This window comes from Solea solea, chromosome 6, assembly GCF_958295425.1.
Source record: "Solea solea chromosome 6, fSolSol10.1, whole genome shotgun sequence".
In the NCBI taxonomy this organism is placed as follows: Eukaryota; Metazoa; Chordata; class Actinopteri; order Pleuronectiformes; family Soleidae; genus Solea; species Solea solea.
Genome location: NC_081139.1, coordinates 13285167 through 13312995, shown reverse-complemented (window position 1 = coordinate 13312995; position 27829 = coordinate 13285167). Strand labels below are relative to the sequence as shown.

The window sequence follows — 27829 nt, the reverse complement described above, 5'->3', positions numbered from 1 at the left end:
AAATAACCCTTTGAGCACATAGTCATCATAGGTCAAGTCCAGAATAAATGATGCATCGTCACATGTGACGAGTGTGTTCACAAAACCAGAAAACCTGGTCTCCGTTAAAGAAGGTACGAGAAGTATCAATGTCCTTTTTTAAATCTTCCCCCCACAAAAGTTTTCTCCACATAATATCGGTTAAGTGGATACCTACCCTTTTTTTCTTCAAAACCCAAAACTTTATTGATAAAAAATGTACAGAACAGCAGAAATGTACGCCTTGTACAGCAGATACAGTAACGGATAACTGCAAAATGTTACATAAATAAAGAAATATAAAAGAAACAACAAAAGAAGGAGACACCTATTATGAGTTTACAGCAATAACAGGTTGGCGTCGTAATGACGTCACTTAGCTTGTCGCGCACGAGCCGTGTGTGCATGTGTGTGTGTGTGTGACACAGAGGAGGAGGAAGACGTGTGTGTGTGTGTATCCACTGACTGACTGACTGTTTATCGTTGTAGTTGAACCGGACAGTTATGGGAGCTGTACTGGGAGCCTTGTCCTGCGTGAGTTGGGTAAGTACGTGATTTTGCAAATAATATAAGTGCGTCAGAATGTTTAATTTGACGTTAGAAAGAGCGAATGCGCGGCAGGTAAACAAGGGTGAACAGTTACAGGCAGTTACCCTTGATTTAAATCAATCACAGAGACACGTACAGGAGATTATCTCTCTCTCCACACACACACACACACACACACACACGTGTAGCAGAGCTTTTGCAATGACACAATGTCCTCTCTGTATTCTTTGAATAACGTGTGCTTTCACTTTTGTAAGTCGACTGACTTTAAGGCGCCTCTAAAATCCAACACAATTATTATAATACTATTGTTAACATTTAAGTGATGTATCTGGTAAATGCGAAGAAGACACAGTAAAGCAAAGGGTTAATCATTACACACTCAGTCATCTGCTTACACGTGATTAATTGGATTAACTGTACAGAGCCAACGACAAACCAGACTTTCAGTCAACATAGTGGACACAGATGGAAGCAGTGGACAAGAGAAGTGTATATACTGTATTATGACTAGAAGGATGGAGAGGATAGAAAAGTTACCACAAGACGATAAGAGGCTTAGTCTGCTGGACAGCCACAAGCACTTTCAGCTATTATTTACAATTTACTGTCACAATTTTTCTCACCAAAATGATCACGATTCACTATATTATCAGAGATAAAAAAAAAAAGGCCAAAACACACACATGTGCATACACATACTGTATATAAAATGATCTCTGCCTGTACCTGAGTTTCATGGTTGGTGCAGCATGAGAATAGATATGATATGATTTGTGATAGAAAATGCACATATATTAGGGCAACTAACTAGCTAACTAATTGTTTTCATTATCGAGTCACCTCTTGGTCCAGAAAATGTCCAGAAAATCTTGATCAGTGTTTCTCAAACTTGGAAATGATGTTGTCCTCAAAAGTCTTGTTTTGTCCACACACCTGACCAAAAGTTATAGCAAAGAAACCAGAAAATATTCACATTTAAGGAACTGGAAAATCAGAGAACTCGTTTCAGTTCTTTAAAAAACAACAACAATCAAACCAACCATCAAAATAGTTGACACTTAATTTAGTTATTGATTAATGATTGATTAATCGAGTAATTGTTTTCAGCCCTACTGTGAATAGAGAAATACTTTTTTGTCGAAGGGCTGCAACAATTCATTAATTGATTACTTCAATGATAGTCAACTTGATCATTGATTAATCATCTCGAGAGGAAGTAAAAAGAGAAAAAAATATAAATAAATATGATGCAAACTTAGTCTATTTACTAAGTATCTTTATTATGGACTAAACAACTACTTGATTAATTGAGACCGAGTCTTTTTACTTTCAATGCTAATGAACAAATATTCAGGCTTTGCTTCATGGCAAAGCATGAGCTGAGTGGTCTTGTGCTCTTATCTGGCACTCATTACCATGACATCCATTACCAAGGCCTAGACTGTCGTAGCACTAAGCTGGCCTTGTCTGGCCCGGCTTGGGTATTAACTTGTTGACAAAATCTGAGCATGTGTCTCTTGACTCCACTCAGTTATCTCTTTTTGAACTGTATGTCGCTGAGCCAGACAGCATTTTGATGTCATTCATCAAAGAGTTTTTACAGATTTCTCCATACATGATTATCCCGTCAATAGACATTTACCACAGAGGCAAGAGTGCTAGTGTCACCGTTTTAAATGTGTGTTTTGTTTTTTTTAGAATAATGATGTAAAATGACCTTGAATGCCTCTGATATCATGAATCAAATCGCAAGTCCTGTCAAAATAATCAAAATATTTCAGCCCTAGCATGTGGTGTGTGCCTGTGTGTCACAACACATTTGTTATGTTATGTTTGAATTGTTCTTTGTCCCAGGTGCCATGTCTGTGCAGCAGTGCAACATGTCTGATGTGCAGCTGCTGTCCAAACAGCAGAAACTCCACTGTGACCAGAATCATCTATGCCGCCATCCTGCTGCTTGGGACCATTGTGGCGTGCATTATGCTGTCGCCGGGTGTGGATGAGCAGCTAAAAAGAGTATGAGTGGATCATGTAGAGCTGTATGCTCTCTAATTCTGTAATGAGATGTAACGCATGCTTTTAGGTCAGAGCTGAATCCAAATTGTAGTTCTTAATTCATTGAATTGCAAACAGAACATCACAGAGAAGTATTTATTTTATGTCTTAGTAGTTAGGGAGATAGTTCAGGTCTTTTGAAGTGTGGTTGTGTAAGGAAGTGACACAATAGCTAGGTTTTCCATTGTTTAGTGGGAACATAGAAAGTTAAATGAAAGGTGAAAAAGTAGGTGTATTCATAAAAATTTAATGCGAATAAGCGCAATGGAAACAGATTTAGTGAATAAAAGAGGACTTTTAGAAATTATGCAAGTGACACGTTCTCCATGTTCATTTCACTGGAAAAGTAGCAGAAATGATGAATACAACAGTGAGTGAGAGGAATAGACCACAACTGTCCTCCACCTTTCCAAATAAAATCGGTGCCTGCTTAAGTCTATGACATGTGGAATATGTCTGCCACTGTTTCCACAGCCTTTTCTGCCTAAACTAAATTTAGCAAACTGCTTACTCTATCACATCAAAGTCCTTAGTGAAAATATGTGATTTTACATCCCAACCCGAAGGAGTTGTTGACCCACAGCTTCTGTCTACCAGTTACTTTAAATGTGACGTTTGTGTTTGAAATCATTTGTTCTCAATGACTTTAGTAACACAAACTGACCAAACAAGGCAGCAGTAGACCAGCAGCGCCTATGCCTCCCTGAGCTAAAAATGTTGATTTTCTTCCTGGACTTTGGTGTGAGGGAGTGAGCAGTTTACAAAGAGACACTAAATTTGGTTTCAAGCTGGAAATAAAGCTGCCAACGTGCAAGACACAGTGGGTTTTTTTCTTGTTTTTACTGAGAGCATGTCTGCTCTCATGGTGACAAGAACCACTATGTTCTCATAGTAGTTCTTATCATTGGACACTTGCCTCATACAAACAAACTTACTTAAAAAATACCTAAATTCTTCATTTAAGCTAAAACAATCTTCATCTTGTTGTTTATAGTTTGCAAATTAAAATGTGATTTCCTTTGATTTGTTTTAGATCCCAGGCTTCTGTAAAGAAGGTGCAGGCTCTTCTATCCCCGGCCTGAACGCAGACGTCAACTGTGAAATGTTTGTTGGCTACAAGGCTGTGTACCGTGTCTGCTTTGGATTGAGCATGTGGTTCTTGAGCTTTTCCATCCTCACGATTAATATCAAGAACAGCAGAGACCCCCGTGCTGCCATTCACAACGGGTAAGGATTATTACAGACAACATGTTGTCAATGGTGGGTTTGTCTTTCTAAACGACATCATTGGCTGCCAGCCATTTTCAGAGCAGTTGCCGAATTGACGTCTATAGCAGTCAATGGCAGCCAATGAGTTAATCTAACGTCCTTCTGATTCACTTCTTTGAACTTGAGTATATAAAGAGATGTACTGCTTGTGATGAGCTGAAAGAAAATGATCAACCAGCCTGAGTCTTTGCGTCACGAGGCCAGAGGTGTTAAAGTTATACAACATGTTATACAGGAGTTGGCCTTTGTCCTTCAGTCACATTTTATGCCTTGAGATCATTTATTACAGCTGCAGCCACAGTGCTTTTCTAATCATGGATGGTTCATAACGTTTAAAAATGCACCAGCAGTCAAGTCACTTGGTCTAACCAACAATAATTATGATATCTTAGTTCATAAGGTAGGATATTATTTGGAAAATTAGACAAGGGAGCTGTGTGTTTACACACAAAAGAGTTAAGTACATGCCTGAAAGCAGCCAACGTTGAAATTAATTCATTTAATCACATTAAGGTAATTAATTTTGCATACATCTTTACGTTGTTACATTTTTAGGGTCTTGCTGAAATAATATAAATATGCCAGATTTCTCTCCCAGGGGGGAGAAAAGCGGCGAAGGCGTGGGATGGAGGTAGAGGGATGTGTAGTATATGTGCATGTGTGTTTGTGTCCATGAGCGTGTGTGTGTGTATAAGCCTGGAGACTTCACTTTGCCTAGCTCACAATCAGTGTCTCAGTTCGCGGGATGCCATTGCGATAACATAGCAGGTTGCCATGGAGACGTCCTTGATCGGGTCCCAGACAGAGTCCAGAATCACAGGGTGTCCGTGAAGGAAGGGAGGGCGGAATACAGAGCATCTCACTGCAGCGATCTCCTGGGAGAGTTGTTCCAGCAACGGCCTTGTCCGAGACTGGTGCCGCAGGGTCCGAAACACAGATTAAATAATGATGACTGTTTGGGTTAGGGCGAGTAGTCGCATTCCAATAGACTCGACTTTGAGTTTGTCCATTCTGGTCTCCAAGTCGGTCCATTCGCTGTTGCAAAGCCGAAAGCCTCTCCAAGATGTTATCCATGTTGCAGTTAGTAACCACAGTCTGAGTGCTGACAGCTCTGCCCACCCCATCAATCATATTGGGCAGCTTCGTGGGGCTTTTGACTGCTGTCACCGTCTTCAGAATTTTCCGATACATCAGAGCCATGCTTAATCCAATCAGCCTGTTATCATGGTTCCGAATAAGTAGACATTTTCGATGTCCTCCACGGAAAGAATCGCCAGGCACACAATCCTCCACTTCTCCCAGGAGTCCCTCATGTAACCAGCGGCAAACGTTCCGTCAGGGCATCGGAGTTCCCCCGAACCCAAACGTCTCGTCAAATCAATGATGTGTCACACTTTGCTGTATGAACGTCTCGTGTTTTCAGCCATTTCATAATCAAGTGTCATCTCTGTTAAATATAGCTATATCTATATATACATACTGTTTTATTGCTCATGTGTCTTCTGTACTAATAACTGTCGGTTAATCTATTTTCAGATTTTGGTTCTTTAAGTTTGCTGCCTTGGTCGCAGTCACAGTTGGCGCCTTTTACATTCCAGATGGGCCTTTTACCTTCGGTAAGAGCTTTATATTTTAAACTGTTTTCAACTCCGATCATGACATCCAACATATAGATTTGATCATTTATGACAGTTGAGTAATAATAATAACCCAATGTGTCTGTTTTGTGTAGTGTGGTTTGTGGTGGGCTCTGCTGGAGCTTTCTGTTTCATTCTGATTCAGCTGGTGTTGCTGGTGGACTTTGCCCACTCGTGGAATGAGTCCTGGGTGGACAGGATGGAGACTAGCAGCTCCAGAGTCTGGTATGCAGGTCAGTGACACTGTGGCTCAGTGACAGACTGTATATAAAATTTCTCACAGCTGAAAATGACCTAATCAATCTGTCCCATCTCTGGCTTGTGTTTTCAGCTCTGCTGGTGGTTACAGTGCTCAACTACATACTGTCGTTGACTGCAGTTGTACTGTTCTTCATCTTCTACACTAAGCCTGATGGATGCTTCGTCAACAAGTTCTTCATCAGCTTCAACATGTTGTTCTGCATAGTGGCCTCGGTTGTCTCTGTGCTGCCCAAAGTACAGGTACAGACTGCTCTGCAGCAAACATTCAGTCAAGCATTGACACTAAAGCAATTCTATAATTCCCGTGACATACATGAACATCTGTTCAGCATGGTAATATTTTACATAGGCCATAGAATACTGTAGTCTTACTATAAAGGATTACAGTTCTCTGTTGCTCATGTTGATCTTCTGCTGTCCAGAGCCTTTTGTGTCTCATTAAGCAAATGACTGCTACAACGAGCCCCTTTATTCACTCGCTGTAACAATATACAACGTCAAACTCACACAGAAACATTCACTATTGGTTTATAGTTACAGTTCCGAAAATAAATTATGTTTCAAGTAGTGGCAAATGTACTATGAAGACGGTAGTTATCCAATAGGCCAGAATTTGCATATGTGTATGTTGTTTCACTCCAATGAGAGACTGAGTCTGTTTGAAACTATAATTATTGTTTGGTTTCAAAATTCTCCTCATGACCTAAGTCTTGTGGAACAAACAAATAAATAAAATCAATGTCTGTGGTCCCCACAGTATTGGAATAAACATGACCAACCATGTAGTGTTGAACCAAATAGACTGATTCACTGGCGTATCTGTTACTAACTGACCTGACTCGGATTTGATGTAGTCATTATCAGTGACTCTGTGCTCCACTTTGAGAACCACTCTGCTTATGTTTCAACAGACTAATATATTCCTAATCACCTCTCTCTTGCTTCTGATTTGACTTTTTTTTTTTAGAGATTGAGAGGTTTTTCTTTCTACCATTCAAAACAGTATATTCTTCTGTGAACTCAACATGCAAGTGTAGGAAGTAAATCTTGTGCATTCAAACATTTCTGACTATTCTATCTGTTCGTCCCCAGGAATCCCAGCCACGTTCAGGTCTTCTACAGTCCTCCATGATCACCCTGTACACCATGTTTCTGACCTGGTCTGCCATGACGAATGAGCCTGGTGAGGCTGTTTTGTTGGTTGTGTGACACAAAACTTTGATCACACTAAGGGTGCTGTTGTTGGTGCAGAGTCATGTGCTGTTGTTGACTGATTCAGTATGTCCAGTTAAAGAGCATTACAATTCATTTGAAATGGTTTAAGGTGATTTTTCAAGCCACTGTCATGATGCCCTGTCTTGTGGTGAGCGTGAAGACCATGTCTGCCTCCTTCATCCAACACACTGATCTATAGATTAAAACTCTGCTTTTTTTTCCCCTCCTGCTCTCAGACCGAGCATGCAACCCCAGCCTGCTGAGTATCTTCCAACAGATCGCAGCTCCCACGCTGACTCCTCTGGAGATGGAGAACCAGACAGCTGTGGTGATCATTGGCACAGAGGAACCTGTCCTCAACTCTCCATACCTGCAGTGGTGGGATGCTCAGAGTATTGTGGGGCTTGTCATATTTGTGCTGTGCATCCTCTACTCCAGGTAGGGTCACTGCCCCAAAAATGGTAGTTGGTAACTGATATTACTGCTTCATACAAGTGTACAAAATGACATGATTCACAATAATTCACAATTTTATGATATCTATCACAATAATATGACTGAAAACATAATTCTAATTAAAGTTAGTTAACACATTATACAAACATAATTTAATATAACGTGTATAACACCATCAACATATTAAATGCTCTATTTTTTTAATACAAGGATGAGAACTTATGAATATGAATTACCATTTTTAATGGTAAAGAATGGTGTAAAGCTTGGGTCAAGGATGCATATATAGGATTATTGTAAAGCACCATCTAACCCTAGAAAAGTGCTCAACAAAGTTTAAATTAACAAAGTTTGTAATCATCATTATACAGTAATATTGAATTGCTTTCCAGTTTCCAAATAATGGGAAAAAAACGAGAAAACTGAAACAAGACACAAGCACAGAAAAGAAACTTAAGTCAAGAAAATAAGACACCTTTTCATCTTTTGGCTTCTCCCTTTTGCGGTCGCTACACTGGATCACCTACCTCCACAAAAGACAATATATGCAAAAGAAAACAGGTGTAGATAGAAATCCAATTTTTGGCCTTTCCTCCTTTCATAAAGATGCTCTGTAGCGATATCTGTATACGTTTTTACCTGTTACTGCGGTTTGTGCTTTAGGTTCTTTGAATAAAACTGTCATTTTCCATTTGACCCTACTTTGCCCACAGCATTCGTTCATCCAGCACCAGTCAGGTGAACAAGCTGACCATGGCCTCCAAAGACTCAGCCATCCTGGCTGAGAGCGGCAGCAGCCCCGACCTCTCAGAGGAGTTGACTGCACCCAGGCGGGTGGAGGATAATGAGCAGGACCTGGTTCAGTACAGCTACTCCTTCTTCCACTTCATGCTCTTCCTGGCCTCACTGTACATCATGATGACCCTCACCAACTGGTACAGGTTAGTACACACTGCCCCAACACTCTACCTACATACTTTTCAGTTCAGCGCTCACATTAATGAGGTAAACATACCTGACTTATCAGCAAATAGGTTTCTAATAATCATTAACTTGATGAAGTGAAGAAGATTTATCTTCATAAACTCTTGCCAAGTAACTTCCCTTTTATAAAATAACGACCCCACATAAAAGATAAAACCAGTTCTGTTCTATTTGAACAGCTTATGTAGTTGCTGAAAATACTATAAAGGTACATTTTGTTGAATTTAGCAAGATTTATCAGTGAAGTTACACGTTCACAACTGAATATATAAGTGTGTTGGAGAACCTTTGTAGCCTTCAGTTAGCATCAAAACTCAAATGATGTTTTGTCTATTATTGGCTACTGTAAAAACATGGTGGTCCAAAATGGCGACTCGCTCTGGAGTAATGAAAGTTATCATACACAAAGTATCATTTATTTTTAATTTCTGCTAGGTAAAAATATTGTAAACTTAATTTTGCGTACTTTATAAGTTTTGGGTAAACAGGATTTTTCATCTTGTCTCCCTACTGGCTGCCATGTTTTGTCCGTATCTCAGGCTGATGGCACACGGAGTATTGACTATATATAGTCTTACTTACAGATAACTGACTATATATAGTCTTAACTTACAGATAACATCCAGTAACATGTTTTGCAAATTTTAACCCAACAAAAATGTGATAAAAGAAAATGCACATGTTTCACTGCTAAGGGAATAATGTTAAGCCAATATTTGGAGGTAGTTCATAAGCAGTGGGTGGCGCAGACGTCCGGGTCACCACATAAGAATAAGGAGATGTTTATGTCGTAATAAAGTTCGAAAAGTGTGTTATGAAAAGGTGTTTTATTGCAGCGTCCCATCTATTATTGCAGTCATTAAATACCTCTCTTGTCTGTCATCTCTGCTATTTTTCTAGTTCACTAAGTAGGAAAGTTGTAGTGTCACATTTTTTTCAAATTTCTTTTAAAAAAAGCACAGAAAACAGGCTTTTGGAAAAAAAAACAAAAAAAAACTATCACTTTAAAGCCTGGTGTGAATTGGGCCAAAGTGAAAGCAAGGCTTATGAGGAACAAGAAAAACACAGTTGGTGTCCTTTTTCTATTGCTTTTCAATCAGTTTTAACATCAAAATGTCAAATTTAAGACTATCTATTTCACCCTAAAGTTTTAAGGGCAAATGTTCAAGCTTTGTGTGCAAGTTGTTGTTGTAACATTATCGCTGAATCTCCAGACTTAAAAACTAGGTAAATTTCTTGTGAAATACACAGACTGAAATTCCTCTGGTGAAGGTCAACCTCATTGTAGATGAAATGATTTTTCTCCCACCTTTGGCTGTGTTTTCCTGACAGTCCTGAGGCAGACTATACTGTCACCAGCAAGTGGCCAGCAGTGTGGGTGAAGATCTCCTCTAGCTGGGTGTGTCTGACTCTGTACATCTGGACACTGGCGGCCCCCTTGATCCTCACCAACCGAGACTTCAGCTAAGACTCCAGCTATAATGCCTAAATATTACAGTCAGATTTCTTTTCTTTTCTTTTTTTACACTTTTAATGTGTCACATGAAAAGAAATTGGGTGTTTTGTCTGTAGTCTCTTTCCAAACTTTGTACATCAACATAGCATTCTCTATGCTCTAACAACATTCAGAATAATTGATGAGTAAAATCTTTATTTTTAACAATAAGAACGTTCTATTACAATAATCTTTATTACAGTATTTACACTGTTTGTCAGTTGTGAGTGAATAGTTTACTGATATGCCTTCCAATGCCCAATGTGTCTTTAAAAAGGTAAACTATAAGAGTCATGTTAAGTACAATGATGTAGTAAATCTGATAATGACGCATTTCTACATTATGACTTGAAGTCCGTTTACATTTCTGCCAAACATGATATTATGGAGCGTCTTTAAGATATGATTGTAAAGTTTCAGTTTAGAAAATGAACCCATACAGTGTCAGACCATAGATGTATTAATCGAAATGATATGGAAGAGCTTTTTCTGATATTTCTTTTAATATTTTTTCATTTTGTTTAATGGTGAAATATGTTTATTAATCATTGGTCAAATGCCTTTGTAAGCCAAAGTGATTGACTGTACTATCTGATTATTTCTTTGAAAGTTTCTTTTGTTTAAAAGGTAAATGTTTCGTTCCCTTTGACTCACAAGAACAAGTTCATGTACAGAAGGAAAAAGTAAATACCTTACACAAAGACACAAATATAAGAGGCAGAGTCAGTCCAACGATAGATGTGACAAGCAGCAGACTGACGACTCTTTATCATCATGTTTCAGTTCTACCTGGTTTATTCTTTGTTCACTAACAGTTTGGTAATATATTTTCAATTGTTACAGGGAAGTAATATTATTGTAATACCATCCAAGAATAATCAAAAAGTAAAGGTAATAAGTAGTAGAGAGTGTTTATGGCAATTAATTCGATTCACAAACATTTTCCTGTGGCGATTTTACATTGATGGTGGGCCATAGTAATTCTCATGACCAAGCCATAACCTTGATAGTACTTTGGAAATAACATGGTATTACTTTATTGTTTTTAAAAATTGGATGGTATTACCATAATGTTGACCCCTTTTACAAAGTTAAAACCATACCATTACAACATTGTTATTGTAAAGTGTTACCCTTTGTTCTCCTTCTGCCTCAGTTAGTCACTCCTTGTTTTTTATGGTCTTCCTCATAAATCTGAAGATTCCTCCACCATAAACCGCCAGGATTATTACCGTGTCTTTGTGCCGTATCGAACAAAACACAAAATTTTACTTGTTCAGATCATACTTATACTTCTTAGACTTGAAAAAGAATTGATCAGTTGTTTAATTGTAACTTTAACGTGTGTCTGTTGTTTTTACTGTTTAATTTGGCATAATACTTGCTGCCGTCACAGTGAAGATGAAATGAGTGATAAAAAAAATAACTCGATATAGCACATGTACAAACACAAAAAAGCTATTTTATTACTACATAAGCAAATAGATTTGATTAAAGGTTAAGGCAGAAACCTGAAGAAACACCAAGTTTGTATAAACATGTATAATTCAAGAGCAATTTTTAGTGACATCTAAGGGTGCGACTACAGATTGTAACAAATGGAGGATTCCTCTGGTCAGCGCTCCCTTTCCCAAACGTTTTAGGGAAACTACAGTTGCCTTTACCTAACAGAAATTCTTTGTTAGCATAGTAAGATTCCTCTTCCAAAAGCACTGCCATTAAAAAAAAAAAAAGCATTACTAAAAGCACAAGACTTATTGTACGAAAACCAATTTTTATTTTAACACTATTATATACACTTGGAGACATACTTATGAGAAGTAAAATTAATTTCTGCCAGGAAATCAAATGTTACACACTGGACTATTAAAGTAATAGTTTGAAGTTTGACTCGACTGTTAGAAATCAGTAATACATTCCTGGTGCACTTTTTGAGATATAGTCAGTGAAAGTCATGAAAAGTGCCACCCTCATTACAGTCCATCATGAGAAGCAAAAGCTTTATGACAAAACATTTATTTTTTTGTAATAACTGCACATAAAACCACCTTTTGATCTAAATATGCACAAATACATATTTAGATTTTAGGATGTTGGATCATCATCCCACCATGGACCTCTTCCTCCCTCTTAACCGAACCTCATCAAGCTTTTTGATGACTGCTGACGACTTCTTGGATGAGACGGTGTAGCTCTTCAGCAGCTTCTGGAACAGAGCCTCTGTGTTGGGATGGGTACTGAGGAAAGCCTTCTCCAAAACGTACAAGTCCACCCCCTTATCTTCTGGCAGAGCAGAGATGTAACTCAAGCCAAAGTCAATGAGGACAAGGTCAGACACTTTGTCCTCCTGACCATGTCTCAACAGCAGGTTGGAGGTGGTCAGGTCTCCGTGGATGACGTCCTCATCGTGCATTTTGGCCAGAACCTGGCCGACCCGCTGAGCGAGCTGCTCCAGCTTCTGTTCCTGACAGGAATCCGACTGCTGAGTGGAGGTGATGTAGTCACGCACAGTCGATGAACCCAGAATTTCCTCCATGAAAATACAGTTGGAGGTGTAGTCCACAAAGTAGACGACAGGGGCAGATATGCCTGAGGAGAGAAGTTAAAGGAGACCGATCAGTCACAATGTATGGCTCCAAAGACAGTGGTTACTATACACTTAAGTTATAGTGTCAACAAATAAGAATGGGCTTCTCCTATGTTGTGTTACTGTTGAAAAACCATAGTAAAAGTCCAATACCAACAATGCAATAATCCATGTAAGTAAGACTACAACTAATGAGTGGTAAAAAGTAAATGCAGAGATTTATTTTGCCAGACCGATGATTAGGTGAAACTAAAAGTAAATGATGACAACGATAACTGAGTCAATTAGAAAGTGAACTGTGGGAAACTTGTTCATCACTTCTCAGTTTTCAAGCTAAAACGGAACTGACGGGATTTCCATATTTCTCTGTTTAGTTGCTCCAAAACTGCTACGAGTGGATCGTAGCAGATGTGATGTGTATTTACAACTGACGTGCTGCATTTGTGTCTCTCAGCCTCGTGCCCACTTTTACAGATGAAAACCTATATGAATGTCTCATAGATATTATATGCTGTTGAATTTTTATGAAGTTCCATTAATTTCATAGAAGGGATGTGTCACTTGAAGTTCTCAATGAGGCATGACTAATAGGAAACCTGTGTGACTGTCACCTGTATCATCCAATAGGAGCCTTGAAGCAGCTGACCTCTGAACTTTCAATACTGAGACAACGCGAGTTTGTTTTACAGCTGGAAGACTATGTCCACTTTTAAAGAACGACAATGGTTCCGTGTCAGTAGAAAGATAAGAAAAACAGACAACATCCACTGTAAGAATGAGGCTCTGATGCTGATCAGCAGTACAAAGTATAAGTGTATCCTGCCCTCTTGTGGCCTTAAAAGTGCAAATCATTTCAGTTCCCAGTTCTAAAATAGTGACAATATGGGATTTCACTAATACAAGTACGTGGTGGCTTGTGTCTTACTGTAGAGCCATATACAACTATTGACAACTATAGTTATTATGGTACTTGTCATTTCTGGCCCCGAGTGAGATTTGAAGAAACCAGTTAATGGTGGTTGTAAACGTGTTTATGAACATAAAACAACACAACGCTTGTTAGTTAGCTGATTTAGCTCCTGTTGAGTTAGCCGTGTCGTGGTTAAAACCCACCTGCTCTGCGGCAGCGCAGAATGGAGCGAACCTCCTGCACCGCCCTGCGGTGCGTCAGCTTCTCGTCCAGCACCGGGTGTCTATATCGTTTCGGAAACCTTTCCTTCACTATGGCCGGTTTCCCGAGAAACTGTACCCGGTACACACGCGCTTCTGCTCCCTGTTTCATTAACTCTGCTTTACTCAGTAACTCTGGCACCGCCATACTGTGATTCAGAACCATGCTTCCTTCTTCTTCTTCTTCTTCTACTTTTCACGACGGTTTACAGCTATTTAGGCGCACTACTGCCTCCTACTGGTTTTGACAGTTCACTACACATGAGACGTACTACTGTAACTGTTGGCATGCGTTCTTTTACAGATGAATTACACTCCTTCCTTCTTCTTTTTGAAGGATTCTTGATAAAATCGTGTGAAGATGAAACAGGCCTTTTGATATTATCATTATTATTATTTTAAATGATGATGAGATAAGAATTGTTCGCATGGAATGGTCATGAAGTTGTTTTCACTGAGGGAAAGTGTTACCGTTCTGCGTAATTAAGGACAACAATACAACTTTAACTGTGTTGTTACTATTTCTGCTGTTACTATGAACATGATAGAATCTGCACTATGCTGCTCAGCAGATGTCGACCTCTGGCGTCAAAACCTCCTTTCGGCAACAACTTTCCTCCCTTTGCAACATGATACGGCTGCCACGTAGCTCAAACTTCCTGAAGAGGAGCCAGTGGAGTTTGAGAGCAGCGTCTTAATTTGGCTAATCCTCCCGGCTTTAGCCGTGAGTCTATGTTGTTGTTTTTTGACACAGTAGCAGATTGATGTGCAGAAGTCAACGGCGACTGAAGAGGCTCCGGACTGTTGTGATATTAACATGGGACAGATGGGTGGAGGGAGTGCTGCATCTGTACGTTCCGTTGCAAACAGGTACAGCGTCAATAACTTTCTGCCGGACATCGTCTTTGTGTGAGTATGAGAGAGAGAAAGTTTAAAACTAATGAAAACAGCAACACTAATAGATGCTGCACCCGTGCTGCATGTAATCCTACACTGATCAGCCACAACATTAAAGCTGCACCATGTAGCTTTTAAACATGAACATATGTTTGTTACATTCATAATGAGCCCAGATAGGGTCATGGTGGGGGATATTTTTAGACCAAACTTTTGCATTCCCTCACAATACTTTTTGCGTTCCCTCGCAATACTTTTTGCGTTCATTTGCAATACTTTTTGCATTCCTCCGCAATACATTTTGTGTTCCCTTGCAATACTTTTTGCAGTCCCCGCAATACTTTTTGTGTTCCCTAGCAATACTGTTTGTGTTCCCTTGCAATACTTTTTGTGTTCCCTCGCAATACTTTTTGTGTTCCCTTGCAATACTTTTTGTGTTCCCTTGCAATACTTTTTGCGTTCCCTAGCAATACTTTTTGTGTTCCCTAGCAATACTTTTCGTGTTCCCTAGCAATACTTTTTGCGTTCCCTAGCAATATTTTTTGTGTTCCCTTGCAATACTTTTTGTTTTCCCTAGCAATACTGTTTGTGTTCCCTTGCAATACTTTTTGTGTTCCCTCGCAATACTTTTTGTGTTCCCTTGCAATACTTTTTGCTGTCTCCGCAATACTTTTTGTGTTCCCTTGCAATACTTTTTGCGTTCCCTAGCAATACTTTTTGTGTTCCCTAGCAATAGTTCCCTAGCAATATTTTTTGTGTTCCCTAGCAATACTTTTTGTGTTCCCTAGCAATACTTTTTGCGTTCCCTAGCAATACTTTTTGTGTTCCCTCGCAATACTTTTTGCGTTCCCTAGCGATATCTTTTGTGGTCCCTCACAATACTTTTTGCGTTCCCTCGCCAAACTTTTTGCGTTCCCTCGCCAAACTTTTTGCGTTCCGGGGAGTTCACGCAGGGAGCAAGTGACATACACAGGCAGGCAGTGCCACCTGAGGCATGGGAAGAGCCAGGGAGCACTGTATGTACTGTGTGTGTGTGTTTTGAAATTGGGTCACCTGGTGACATTCCCATGCCACACACAGGGTGTGATTAGTTTTAAGGCAGAGGCACGACAATAACAGTATGCCTGTAAAGTGAGATGGTGGAACCATTTCAAGCAGCTGGCTAGTGTTGTGATAATTCCTCAGAATTCCTAAAAGCGAGGGGCGAAAGCAGTTATGCACTGGAGCTTTAAAATCATCCATCCATCCATTGTCTACCTCTTTATCCTCCACATCAGGGTCACAGTGCTGCTGGACCCTGCGTCAGCTGGGATTCCAGTTTCCCACAACCCTCAAGTGGAGGATAAATTGGTAGACGTTAATTTATTTATTCTCTTCATCCAACAATAAAACCAGTTTAAGGCTAATCGGTGTAAATATTCATTGTGTTCTCCATTAAAAGTACTAAAGGCTTTAACTTATAAACACAAGTGAATTTTAATATATAATAAATTTATTATTATTTATAATAAATTATAAATAATAAAATAAAAACAGATCTCTACACAGATGTGCAATTTGCTCAGTCTGAAGTGGACACCCTAATGAAATCCTGGCAGTCTCAAGCGTTGTCATGGTGATGGTCCTGCAACAACAAACACTTGTTGGCTCTACTGTCTTTTCTTTGAGCAGGACACGAGACTCTCTGTGGGTGTCGGAACAGGAGAACAGGAGGGCACCACGGCAACTATCAGTCACTATTGTGTGTTTTGCTTATATTTTAAAGATGAAGTCCTCGAAGAAACGTTTCAAGTTCTGCACAGTGTGACTGACATGCACATAACAGGACACAAGCAATGGGTAAGCCGTGTGTAAACAAGTGTTTTATTCACCGTAGTGTTTTTAGAGAAACTTAACTATTTAGGTAGCAGATGTGTGAATGAATATCCCTTGCAGATAGATCTGATAATTGTAATATGTTTAGTCATTTTTTTTTATGTTGAAGTCTCTGAGACGGCATTTACCATTAAAAAAACAGCCTGCCTCATTTGCATTTTGTCAAAAGATGCTGCACATCAAAGGGTAGTGCGGTGATAAACAGCTGCAGAGGACTTGGAGTGACAAATACTAACTAGAATATGAAATCTATATTTACAAATATTTACAAATGTTTTTCTGAGATTAGATACAGGTCGTTGATTGCAGTTGATTTACTATTCCTGGACTGAAAAGTGCCAGAAATAAAAAATAAATAAAAGAAAACTGAACAGAAACTCTATTGACAGTAATGACTCAGTTTTATTTAATTGTACATTTGTATATAGCAATTATAAATAATTAGTCCTGCAATTATTGTGTTGTGCTTTATCTCACAACTGAATTATGATGATTTATCATGATTATTATCCCCACATGTATTACAGTGTTTAACTCGGAGGCAAACAACCCTGTATTTTTGCTTTGCAGATTCTCACAACAAAAACAGACACACTAATGTGCTATTTGTGTAAAACACACACAGTGCACTAAAAATACTCTGACACAAATGATTATTAGTCTGGTCCAATTCATGCCTGATTTTAGCTACGTCAAATCAAGCACAGCACTGAACAATATACAAACTCCATTAACCAAGGCACAAGACAAAATAAATGTACCTTTATGACATTGGCATCCATACCCAAATTAGTGTTGGTAATCGCTGATGGTGGAATTGACGATCACATAGAAGAGCATTCATCTACATTTGTTTCCATACCCCTAGGTTCCTCCATCCTCCCATTGGCCAGTGTGGTGTCCACTCTGGGGGGCCTGGTCTTTGGTTATGAGCTGGGCATAATCTCAGGTGCCTTGTTTCAGCTGAAGGCAGAGTTCAGTCTCTCGTGTGTCCAGCAGGAGGCTCTGGTCAGCTCTTTGTTATTTGGAGCGCTGCTAGCCTCTACCATTGGTGGCTGGCTGATTGACCGTCATGGACGCAGGAACGCCATCCTCCTCAGCAACATCCTTATCCTGACAGGCAGCCTGGTCCTGCTCATCAGTTCCTACCCTGCGTTAGTGGTTGGGAGGATAACCGTGGGCTTTGCCATGTGTATATCCTCCATGTCCTGCTGCATCTTTGTGTCTGAGATGGTTAGTCCAGACCGCAGGGGCTTCATGGTAATACTGTATGAAGCTGGGATTACTGTGGGGATCCTGGTTGCATATGCTGTGAACTACCTCCTTTCTGACTCCAGGAGAGGATGGAAATGGATGTTTGGATTTGCTATATTGCCAACTTTGCTTCAGCTGCTCTCTGTGTGGTTCCTTTCGTCCAGCATGAAGAAAGATGTAAGCTACTGCTGTCAGACTGAAAGAGTCCTCATGAGTCCCGCTGAAACTCAAGAAGTAGATGACGCAAAACTTACCTCCAGCAAAGACAGCAAGAGGGCTCAGTGTGACTGCATGTACCTGTTCCAGAGTAAAGACAACATGAGGACTCGGACTGTCATTGGTCTCGGACTAGTGCTCTTTCAGCAGTTCACAGGTCAGCCAAATATTTTATTCTACGCCTCCACCATCTTCAGCTCAGTGGGCTTTCAGAGCACCAACGCAGCACTTCTGGCATCCACAGGCCTGGGGTTGGTCAAAGTGATCGCAACTCTGATCTCGATGGTGTTTTCAGACAGAGTGGGCAGGAGACCGATGCTCATCGGTGGATGCTCTGTAATGGCCCTGTGTCTGATAATCATTGGAGCCTTCTGTGGACATTCACCAATGAATGCTGAGAAGTCGTGTAATTCTGTGAACACAACAGATCCACCTCAGTTAACTGCTGTAAATCAGTCAGTCTTTGACTTACCTCTCGATGAGAGACTCAGGCTTTCCCATAACAATACACGTCATGAAAATCTGTCATTTGAAGTTGGACAAAAGCCACTGGAGCCTGCTGTGTCGCCTACGATCCACAGCTCAGTGATGAACTGGGTGATTCTCCTTTGTATGATGGCTGTCGTCAGTGCGTACTCCGTTGGATTTGGACCAAGTTTGTATAATAATTCAATACATTGTTTTTTAAATGAGATATTTTAAGGTCCAGTGTGTAAGAATTAGTGACATCTAACTGTGAGACTGCAGAGTGCAACAAATCCTCCGCTCAATCTTTTCCTCTCTCAAGGAAGTGCATCAAGGAACTATGGTGGCCTTAACGTACCAGACACTTACACAAATATGCTTATGGACAGGGGATTCAATTTCTGCCAAGAAACCCACCTAAATGTTACAGACTGGACCTTTAATCATCAGATTTTGTTCACTCAGCTGCACTCAGAGAGATAATATTTATTTAAATACAACTATACTGCTATTTTTAACAAAAAAACACTAAAGAACTGTTGTCTTTGACCAGTGACCTGGCTTCTCCTGAGTGAGATATTTCCCACTGCTGTCAGAGGAAGGGCGTTCGCATTCACCAACTGCTTCAACTGGGCTGCCAACCTGCTGGTCACGTTCACTTTCTTGAATGTTGTCGGTGAGTTCCCATAAAACCCTGTTCCTGTTAACACAGCCGGATGAGTCACTCTCAGAAAATTGCAGGTGTAAGAAATGTGATCTATGTTTGCTTATGAAGTTGGCAGTCAGGAATAACAATACCCAGTGAAAGCAAAAGAAACCAATGACAGTCGCATTGTAAAAGTCCTGTTGATCCTGTCTGGTTACAGTCTTTAAAAAAAAATGCAATTGTGTATGTCGAATATGGCAAGTACAATAGTCAACAGAACTTAAAACTAGTGCCGTCAAACAATCATTTGTAACCTAATCGTGAGTAATTGCAGAGGTTCAGTAGTTCATCGCAATAATGTCATGAACCAGAGTGATTCTGTGACACAGAGAAGTATTTTTCACTGTCTATTTCACTACTTGATGACGTGATTGATCCGCAGTCTTTTTCCCAAAGCCACACTGTACTTAATTGTATTTTGTTGCATTTACACAGAACAATCATCACATGTTTTTGTGTGACACCGACTGACCAATCCCCCCCCCCCCCCCCCCCCCCCCCCCCCCCCCCGCTTCCTCCACCTTTCTGTCTCTCAGCACTGAGCACCAATATTTACATGGACGCTTAATGTGCACTGCTCTTCACATTCACAAAGGGTTCTGAATATTAAACTAAGAACATGTTTTAAACGAGCTGCCCTAACATTTTCTTTTTAAAAGAACCTTCTATCCAAACGTCCCCAATCACTGACACTGTCCAAACCAAAAGAACTACTGTACAATCACTGACTCCAATGGCATTTCAACAATGTGACACGTTATGTTGAAAGTGGAAAAACAGGTGGACTAATGTAGATGCAACGGCACTTATATGTAGCTTGTAAAGATGTGAGCCTGATCAATCAGTGGGCGCATAGTATGCACAATAATGTCCAGCAGATACAAGTCCAACATTTTCATCTTCTTTTAACTTTGTTTTGGTCTCCGTAAACCTTTGAGAGAAACCTCCGACTCTCTAGTTGTCTTCAGACAGTCTCACATTTCTTGTTCTCTCTCATGCGCTTCACCTCGTTCACTTAAAAGTAACATGATCCTACATGCAAGTGCCAAATCTCCTGTTTCATTTTATAGGCTTACAAAACAGAAGTGGCTACACTTCATGTTATTTCACATGCGGCTCAGAATTGCCTGAGTTGCTATTTGGACTGAGGCTGTCATCTGTCAATATTTGAAATGTTTCTGGGCCTCGTGCAATGCATATACAGTGCATGTTTTTTTTTTTTTGTTTGTTTGAATTGCCAATGAACTTGTACATGTGTAATATGCCCAGTGTGCTGTTATTGGGCACATTATTGGCACATTGCAGAGCCAGTGGGCAGCAGCAGAACATCTGATCTGAAATTAGTGGTGCAGTGATTTGAATAAGCACCTACTTTGAGACTGTTTGTCTGGGTGACACATTGTTGCTGCTGCAGTCTCTCATAAGCTGACTTACTGACATTATCTGCAGAGAAGACGAGGCAGCCGGCGGGAGAACCTGCAGACATTATAAGCCCTGCAGATAATCTGTTAGGAATGTTTTGCATGTCTGAAAGCAGAAGTTTTGGGTGATAAAACAAAACTTTCACTTATGTCATTTTCACTTTTGTAAATATTGACTGACTAGCATGGCTTGTTGAGCAACATGACCAGAATACTGTAGATCTGAACACCTGAGCTCTTATTGAGTGACACATGACATGTCGTCTGTGTGCACACCTCTACACAGAATCCAATCATCCGACATAATAAACAAAAGTTTACTTAAATTTGTCTCACTGAAGGGACAAAAAAAACAAATGTTTATTTGATTTGTGAATACATTGTTGCATATGTTCACGTAGTCACAAGCTTACAAGTCACAAGTATTTCGTTTGTTTGTTTAAACATCATTGTCATCAGAGAGTAAAGCATATTTCTGTTCAACAGATGCGATCGGTCTGTCGAAGGTGTTTTTTCTCTACGGGATCACCGCTGTGACAGCTGCTGTATTTTTTTACTTTATGCTGCCAGAAACCAAAGGGAAAACTCTGGAGGAGATAGACGCGGAGCTGCGATTAACCAGGTGAGATTATACACTATACATTTGTGTGTTTTTCACAATGAATGACACTTATCGACGGTAAACATGTAAATGCAAATTCATGGGATATCTCCTGAGACAGTGGTGTGTGTGTATTTGTTCTTGTTGAACAGGTTTCACCACAGTGACAGTTGCTGCGGCCGCGTCATTTTGAGGAGGACGTCTCCACAGTACCAGAGAGTTCACACAACTTAGCATCTCAGAGTGAATATTCCAAAACTGTTATAATCACAAGACATTGGGCCTGCACTTGAGGGTTGGTTGAAACACATCCGGAAAACACAAAATAAAGTCATCCTGTCCACTATAATAACAGTAATCTAAATCAAGTTTATGGCTTGAAGTAAATGTTGCTCTGTGGCTCTTGATATGTGTGTGAAATCTTGATGAAATGTGCTGATAAAGCCTGTTTTTCTTCTGTGGGATGATATGTATTGATAATACCAGCTCACGACTGACAGTTTTGACTAACGTGGGCCTTATTTTCACACGTTGTTGTATTTGGTTGGTTTGACCGTCCAGAAAACATGGATCATGTGACAACAGCATCAGTCTGAATATACCTTATTTACTATAACACAAATATCGTTTTTACTGACATTTCTGCAACACCTTATATTATTTTAAATCAATAAACATGACATTTCTGAGAGACATGTTTGATAAATGAATCACAACTTAATTGTTTGTATGTTTTATTTAAAAATGTGTGAGGGGACGGCAAAGGGTTTTGTTCGGTGAGCCATGTGTTGGCTCTGACCCAGACTCAGGGAATCACTGGTGTAGATTATTGTCTCACTTCCCTGTCAACTGTCAAAGGCCCAATGCTCTTTAACAGGAACCGATCCCTCCTGTCATTGGTGTACAAAGACATTTTAAAAATGACACCGGCACATGTTTTATTTCTGTATTTATTTCAGCTTATGTGCAGATATTTATGGGTCTGCTCAACAATTTTCGAGGACTGTATATAAAAGTGACACATGGCCTGTCCTGTTACGCTTTTATTTTGATATAGTTGGTCTGCAAAATGTTGTCTATTGTACCTGTCCTCTCTGAAGGTTGCAGGGCTCGTGGCTGCTGCTGCGGTTGTGTCTCGGTCTCCAGCAGTTAACTGTTGTACTGCAACAACACATCACCCGTACAGCTACCATCAACTTCAGGTGCTCATTCTTTTCTTTATTATACTGTTCATTTTAGTTTTCACGTTGTTCTCGTGCACATGTCCTAGCTGATATTACAGAGAGAAAGAGAAAATCACTTTTCAAAGTCAACTCATCTCATTCAGTGATGGTTGCATTTTGCTGAAGTCCTGTTACCAGAACTAAAACAATATCAGCTTGTTTGTTTGTTTTCCTTTGGAGAGAGTCTTTATTTGAAACATTTGTAAATTGTAAATTACATGTTCAAATAAATAAAACTTGAGACAAAAAAATGACTGATGATGACTATGAGTATTTCTCTACAAATCTAAAGCCTTTTTTCCTATGAGTTAGCTCTACTTTTTATACAAGAAACTTGACATGTAATAGTGTTTAAGCTAGACTAGGAGTGAAATCATGTTCATGTATCAACTTTCGTCATTTCTATTAGAAAAGTCAAGCAAGTTATCATTTTGTGTATATCAACTTTACTATTTACTACACCAGAGGGCGCTATTTATTCTGCTTCTCAGTCCAGAATAACAGCTGGAGTAACAGCCCCTTCTAGAAGAGGCAAACTCCTTCTGCTGCCTCTGATGCCAACATCCTGTAAGCCCAAGCATTGAGGAGACAGACTGCACTGACCTGTCCACCTTTAACCCACCTCTTTAGAATTATTATTACTAACGTGATTAATGAAATGCATTTTATATTTTGCTTGTTTTTGATATTAGCAGATTTGTATTTGTCTTTTAGCGTCATTAAAAGTGCTGTTTAAAAATGTGTAATATAAATTTGTGTATAACTTTTTTTATCCCTAATTACAATACGCAAGGAACATATTTTATGATCCTGTATTTGGTGACTGTTCACATTTCTATGGACATGCATATCAACATGATGGGGTTTCAACTTTTTGAAGTGCATTTGGCTGAAAAGGGACCCTCATAACTATTTCCTGTCCATGACTGTGGCCTGAAATATTTGGTCTTGAACTGGCCTGGAACTGTAGTCTGCTGCTTGGACAGCATGTATTTCATCTTGCTTTGTTATAAATCACTGCCCTCACATCATTATCCTCGTCTTAGTCATGTACTGTTTCAGCTTTTCGAACATCTCTGCTTGGAACTTGTGTTAATTTCTCTTTCTCTCTGTTCTCTCTCTGTCTGTCTCCTTCCTTCGCTTTCTTTTAAGACAGATGGCCACCCACCATGAGTCTAGGTCTGGTCAAGCTTTTCTCCACTCTTCTTTCAGAAGGATGCTACACTGTGCCAAGTGTTGGCTGCTGCTCAGTCTGTGAATAAAACAAGTGCCCTCGCATCTCTGTTATGATTCAAACGTGGGCTTGTTTTGTGGGGAATCCAAGCTTCCCACCAGATGACTCCTGGAAGAATGGAAACGGTAAAAAACTATTTTTTTGCACAGTCTTATCTTTTCTCAATGAAAGACTCTTCAGCACTCAGGCCACCACCACTTCCGCCTCCTCTGAATACAGCTGCAGATATTTAAAATTGATTTTCTCTCACAAACACATCAGTGGGAGGCAGACAATGTAACCGACGTGGTACCACGTGATTCAGATAATTCAATAATATACAAGTAAATCACTTAGCTGGAACCTCATCATCATCAATATTGTCATCATCCTCAATTTAAAACTGGAAAGGGCCGCTGAGAGCATGTTCTCTTTTTCAAGGTCACCCCGCAAAATTAAATAAAATAACATGAAGACATTACACAGAAAAAAACTAAACAAAACAAAAACTACATGATGCTGTCAAAAAACATCAGGGAGACAAGAAACAGTCACAGAAAGCACACAGATTCACATTCACACTCTAAAATGTGTTCGATTGAGTCATTTTTGTCCAACGTTGTGCATTTCTTCTCCATAAATACTGACATATTGCTGTGAAATTTGTTTTTGTTGTTTGAATTTTTGTGACTGTCCCGTCAGCTTTTGCTCATCATGGTTAGTGTGCACTCAATCTGAGGCAAGAGACATGGAAAATGACAAATATCAGATATCATCTGGCATATTACTGAGATGCAGAGATATACTGAGATTTCCTAATTTGATGTCGTCCCTGTTCTGGTCTTCTCTGTGTTTATGTAAACACAGCAGGTCAAACATTAATGGCTACCTTTTGTCTTCATGTGCGTAGGCGACGCCTTGTACCAGTGTCTTGCCTCTCTCTTTGAGGTTTTCTTTGTCTCTCTCTCTCTCTCTCTCTCTCTTTCACTGTCCATGTTTGCGTCTCTTGGTTTTTTGTGCTCAGGGAGGGGTTCTCAGTAGCAGACAGGGCTCATATCTCATTGGCTCATGCCTCCTTCTATGTGCCCCAGCACTGCAATGAAAAGGGAAAATTGAACAGCACTGTGATGTCGCCCCCCTCCACCCATTCACTCTAGCCCTCTCTCTCTCTGCTGCTGCTGCTCCTTCCTTCTCTCCCTCTTTTCATCTCCTCCACTTGCACTGTGACTGACGGTGGTCATGTGATGCTCTAATACCCAGGGATTTTCTGGCTTTTACCGGGCATGCTCCGTAGCCTCCCTCCAACCATCCCAGTGTGAGGAGAGATTGCCTTTTATTGTCCTGCATTCAGTCGCCTGCTCAGCTCCCTTTACTGGAGGATCTATTGTTAAGCGGTGGTGACATATACAATGGTTAGGACTGACGGATGAATGGTGCGCTCACACCATCTTTCCACACTGCTCATCAGAGGATAAACACACGTTGGAATACATGTGTAAGAGAGAACAACAGGGATGAGGCAACATGGTGAGTGACATGCATGTTGTGTGTTTGGCTCATGGAACCATGGCTTCAATCTGTGGTTTTTATTAGCAATAAAAGGAAGTGTATTGATTAGGGATTGAGTATTTTCACTAGTGTGCATTTATAAATAAAACCAGAATGGTAGCTCCAGTGAACGTACATGTGTATTTGGAGCCAGGAATAAATTATGTATTCACTGCTTCCCCCTCCATGTGTTGTCTAAAATTAATGTGCTCATTGGTTGGTTTGCAAGTGTGTGAGGTGAAAGCCTCTGTCTGTTGTTTCTGCTTCGCTGAGCAGAATGCAGTGAACACTGGGCACAGTACAGGCTCGTATCATCATGCCGTTTGTACCATGAACACAAGAGCAGCAGCACAGACAGATGGGGTTGGTTTGTGCGGCAGTGGATGCCACCTGAGCTGATGTTCGCTGGCAGCACAGCATGGACCAGTGAAAGACGGACATGCTGACATACCCACATTTTGGGTGGAACAATAACATAGGCAGCATGCGCTGTAAAGTTGGTGGTAAATGTGGTCAAATAGACAGTGTGTGTGTGTTGTGTCAAAGCATATGTAGTTCTGGTAAAAATGTTGTGTTGTCTGAGGATGTAATTACCACTCAGCCTCTCAGCTGTGCTAACCACAAACAGGGCGTAACATACACTGACCGTGTCTGAGGTCCCAGCAACAAGAAAAGATGCAGGCGAGAAAACACAGGGGTGGGTTGGGTCTCGTGTCTGTGTCACTTTTTTCTTTTTTTTTAAAAAAAAAAAAAACGTGTCCATCACAGTCTTAAAAAAAAAAATAAAATAAAATAAAATCAGACTCTTTGGGAAAGGAAGATCATGCAGCATTTGTCAATACTTGAAAACCTGAAATATTTATATTTAAGACTGTACTAGCACTGTTGGTCCAACCAAGGGCTTTTCTGTATGGAGTTTGCATGTTCTCCCTGTGTGTGTGTGTGTGTGTGTGTGTGTGTGTGTGGGTGGGTGGGTTTTCTCCAGGTTCCCTGATTTTCTCCCACTGACCAAAAACATGCTTAATTGGACACTCTAAATTGCAGTAGGTGTGAATGTGAGAATGAAAGGTTGTTTGTCTCTGTATGTTGGCCCTGCGATGGACTGGCGACCTGTCCAGGCTGTACCCTGCCTTTTGGCCTATGTTAGTTGGGACCAGCTCTGAATCTTATGTGTATTTTATATTGTGTATGAATTATTATTATCATCCACTCGTGTTAACCCTTTGTGGACAATTTGCAGTTTGTGCAGTGTCTGGCTCGCAGACTCCCTTCTGCACAATGCTGCCTGTTTGTTGACAAAACAAAACTAAGTGATGCTAAAAGGAAGAGTCATTCTTAAGATACACACGCGCTGATTAAAAACAGACTGAGATTCTCCTGTGGGCGTGTCTGCATGTCATCGGGGGCTGTGCTAAATGCCACATGGCAGTATTAAGCTAATCCCAGCCAATTCCTCTGCAATCCTCCCAGCAGAGCTCATCAGAGTCAAAGTAGGATGAGAAGCTTTGATTCAAGCATTCAGCCTCACTCTGTTGTGTGTGTGCTCAAGGGAGCGAGAGAGAGAGAGAAAGAGTTGCTGACACCCCGTCATCTAATACTGTGTGTGTCGTAGTCTTTGGAGGGGATTGGATAAACCATGTTTCAGTAATGTGTGTGAGCCGTTGTCACAAGCCACGGAGCTGGAGAGTAGTTTTTTTTTCGACAATTCGTTACATTTTCCCCCCTTAAATGACCAGCTTCAAAATCATTTTAACGGGTGCATTTAATAAAAAAGAAGGATAACCAGAAAAAGCCATGTCTTTACTCTGAGCATGGGCATTATGGTACAACCAGTAAAGACACTGTAGATACATTTTGTAATCGATGAGGACAAGAGATTAAAAAATTAGATCTGCAAAACCAAGTGTTGCTTTAAATGAGTTTAACGTTATAGCTCATGTGTAGTTCCTTTCCTGTTCTGCAAGATGTAACAGTAAAAAGTTATATTTATTTATCTTCTAATTTGCTAATGGATGCGATGTGAAGTGAATTAAAGGTTAAGTACCTGTCTTCACTCTGCTCTGGCATGCAGACACTCCCCCCTACACACACACACGCACATACTCACACACACACACACACAGAGACTCACATGTACTACAACCATGGCAACAGCCACAATTATGGGACAGCCTCGTTGCGCAGATTGAAAAGTAGGGACAAAAGATGTGTGGAGGAGGGGAAGGCAGAGGAGAAATTAAGGAGAGAGTCTGTTAGGGTGAATGAGAGGAGATACACAGGATGAAGTGAGGGTGAGAGACAACGATATCTAGTTAAAATACAGTGGAAAAGGAGAGGGCAGATAATACAGTACTGGTTTGTAGACACTGCATTGTTCAGCCTGAGGCTTTCAGGTGGCATTGGATGGCACATGGTGTATATTTATATAGCGATTTTCTAGTTTTGATGACCTATCAAAGCACTTTATAACACAGTTTTGCCATCCACACCCATTTATACAGCACATCTCTCCAGTATCCAAAAACACACAGGCAAATGCATCGTAAACTAGAAAACAATCATAACAAAAACTGCTGGACCGACAAATGACAAACTAAAACATGCAGCTTGAATACACAAGGGAAGGGAGGTTAACTAGACACCGGTGTGGCTGAGTATGAACAAAACAACAAGAAAAAACAGAAAATAAATAAAATGCACAGAAACAGAAA

At 40.2% G+C, this 27829-nt stretch overlaps 4 protein-coding genes across 19 annotated transcripts in view; 3 read left to right on the top strand and 1 right to left on the bottom strand.

Annotated features, from left to right (window-relative positions):
• Window positions 1-424: 424 nt before the first annotated feature.
• On the top strand, window positions 425-11170 carry si:ch73-267c23.10 (serine incorporator 1). The gene is made up of 10 exons (XM_058631327.1): window positions 425-561; window positions 2425-2586; window positions 3659-3852; window positions 5431-5510; window positions 5627-5764; window positions 5863-6032; window positions 6885-6975; window positions 7244-7445; window positions 8177-8404; window positions 9780-11170. Exons 1-10 carry the CDS (start codon window positions 523-525, stop codon window positions 9913-9915), a joined length of 1440 nt encoding a protein of 479 aa, XP_058487310.1. The 5' UTR covers window positions 425-522; the 3' UTR covers window positions 9916-11170.
• A 214-nt stretch (window positions 11171-11384) lies between these two features.
• On the bottom strand, window positions 11385-13946 carry tp53rk (TP53 regulating kinase). Its single transcript, XM_058631328.1, has 2 exons — window positions 13643-13946; window positions 11385-12531 (listed from the first exon to the last, which is right to left on the bottom strand). The coding sequence occupies exons 1-2, from the start codon at window positions 13863-13865 to the stop codon at window positions 12044-12046; spliced, it is 711 nt and encodes a 236-aa protein (XP_058487311.1). The 5' UTR covers window positions 13866-13946; the 3' UTR covers window positions 11385-12043.
• Window positions 13947-14007: 61 nt separating this feature from the next.
• On the top strand, window positions 14008-22531 carry slc2a10 (solute carrier family 2 member 10). Of its 3 annotated transcripts, none has more exons than XM_058631326.1 (6): window positions 14008-14569; window positions 16362-16435; window positions 17340-18596; window positions 18960-19082; window positions 21020-21155; window positions 21287-22531. In XM_058631326.1, exons 2-6 carry the CDS (start codon window positions 16432-16434, stop codon window positions 21366-21368), a joined length of 1602 nt encoding a protein of 533 aa, XP_058487309.1. In that variant the 5' UTR covers window positions 14008-14569; window positions 16362-16431; the 3' UTR covers window positions 21369-22531. The 3 variants fall into 3 exon arrangements, with proteins under 3 accessions (XP_058487309.1, XP_058487306.1, XP_058487308.1); XM_058631323.1 differs by having other exon boundaries at window positions 14008-14608; XM_058631325.1 differs by having other exon boundaries at window positions 14008-14608; window positions 16268-16435.
• A 2250-nt stretch (window positions 22532-24781) lies between these two features.
• plekha6 (pleckstrin homology domain containing, family A member 6) overlaps window positions 24782-27829 on the top strand; it is a 56726-nt gene continuing 53678 nt past the window's right edge. For 7 of the 14 annotated variants that reach the window (XM_058630731.1, XM_058630729.1, XM_058630741.1 and 4 more), the window contains exon 1: window positions 24783-25097. In XM_058630731.1, coding sequence (XP_058486714.1) covers window positions 24997-25097 — 101 coding nt within the window. In that variant the 5' untranslated portion in view covers window positions 24783-24996. Of the gene's footprint in view, window positions 25098-27829 lie in introns of all 14 variants that reach the window. The other 7 variants (XM_058630733.1, XM_058630728.1, XM_058630730.1 and 4 more) reach the window with 3 other exon arrangements.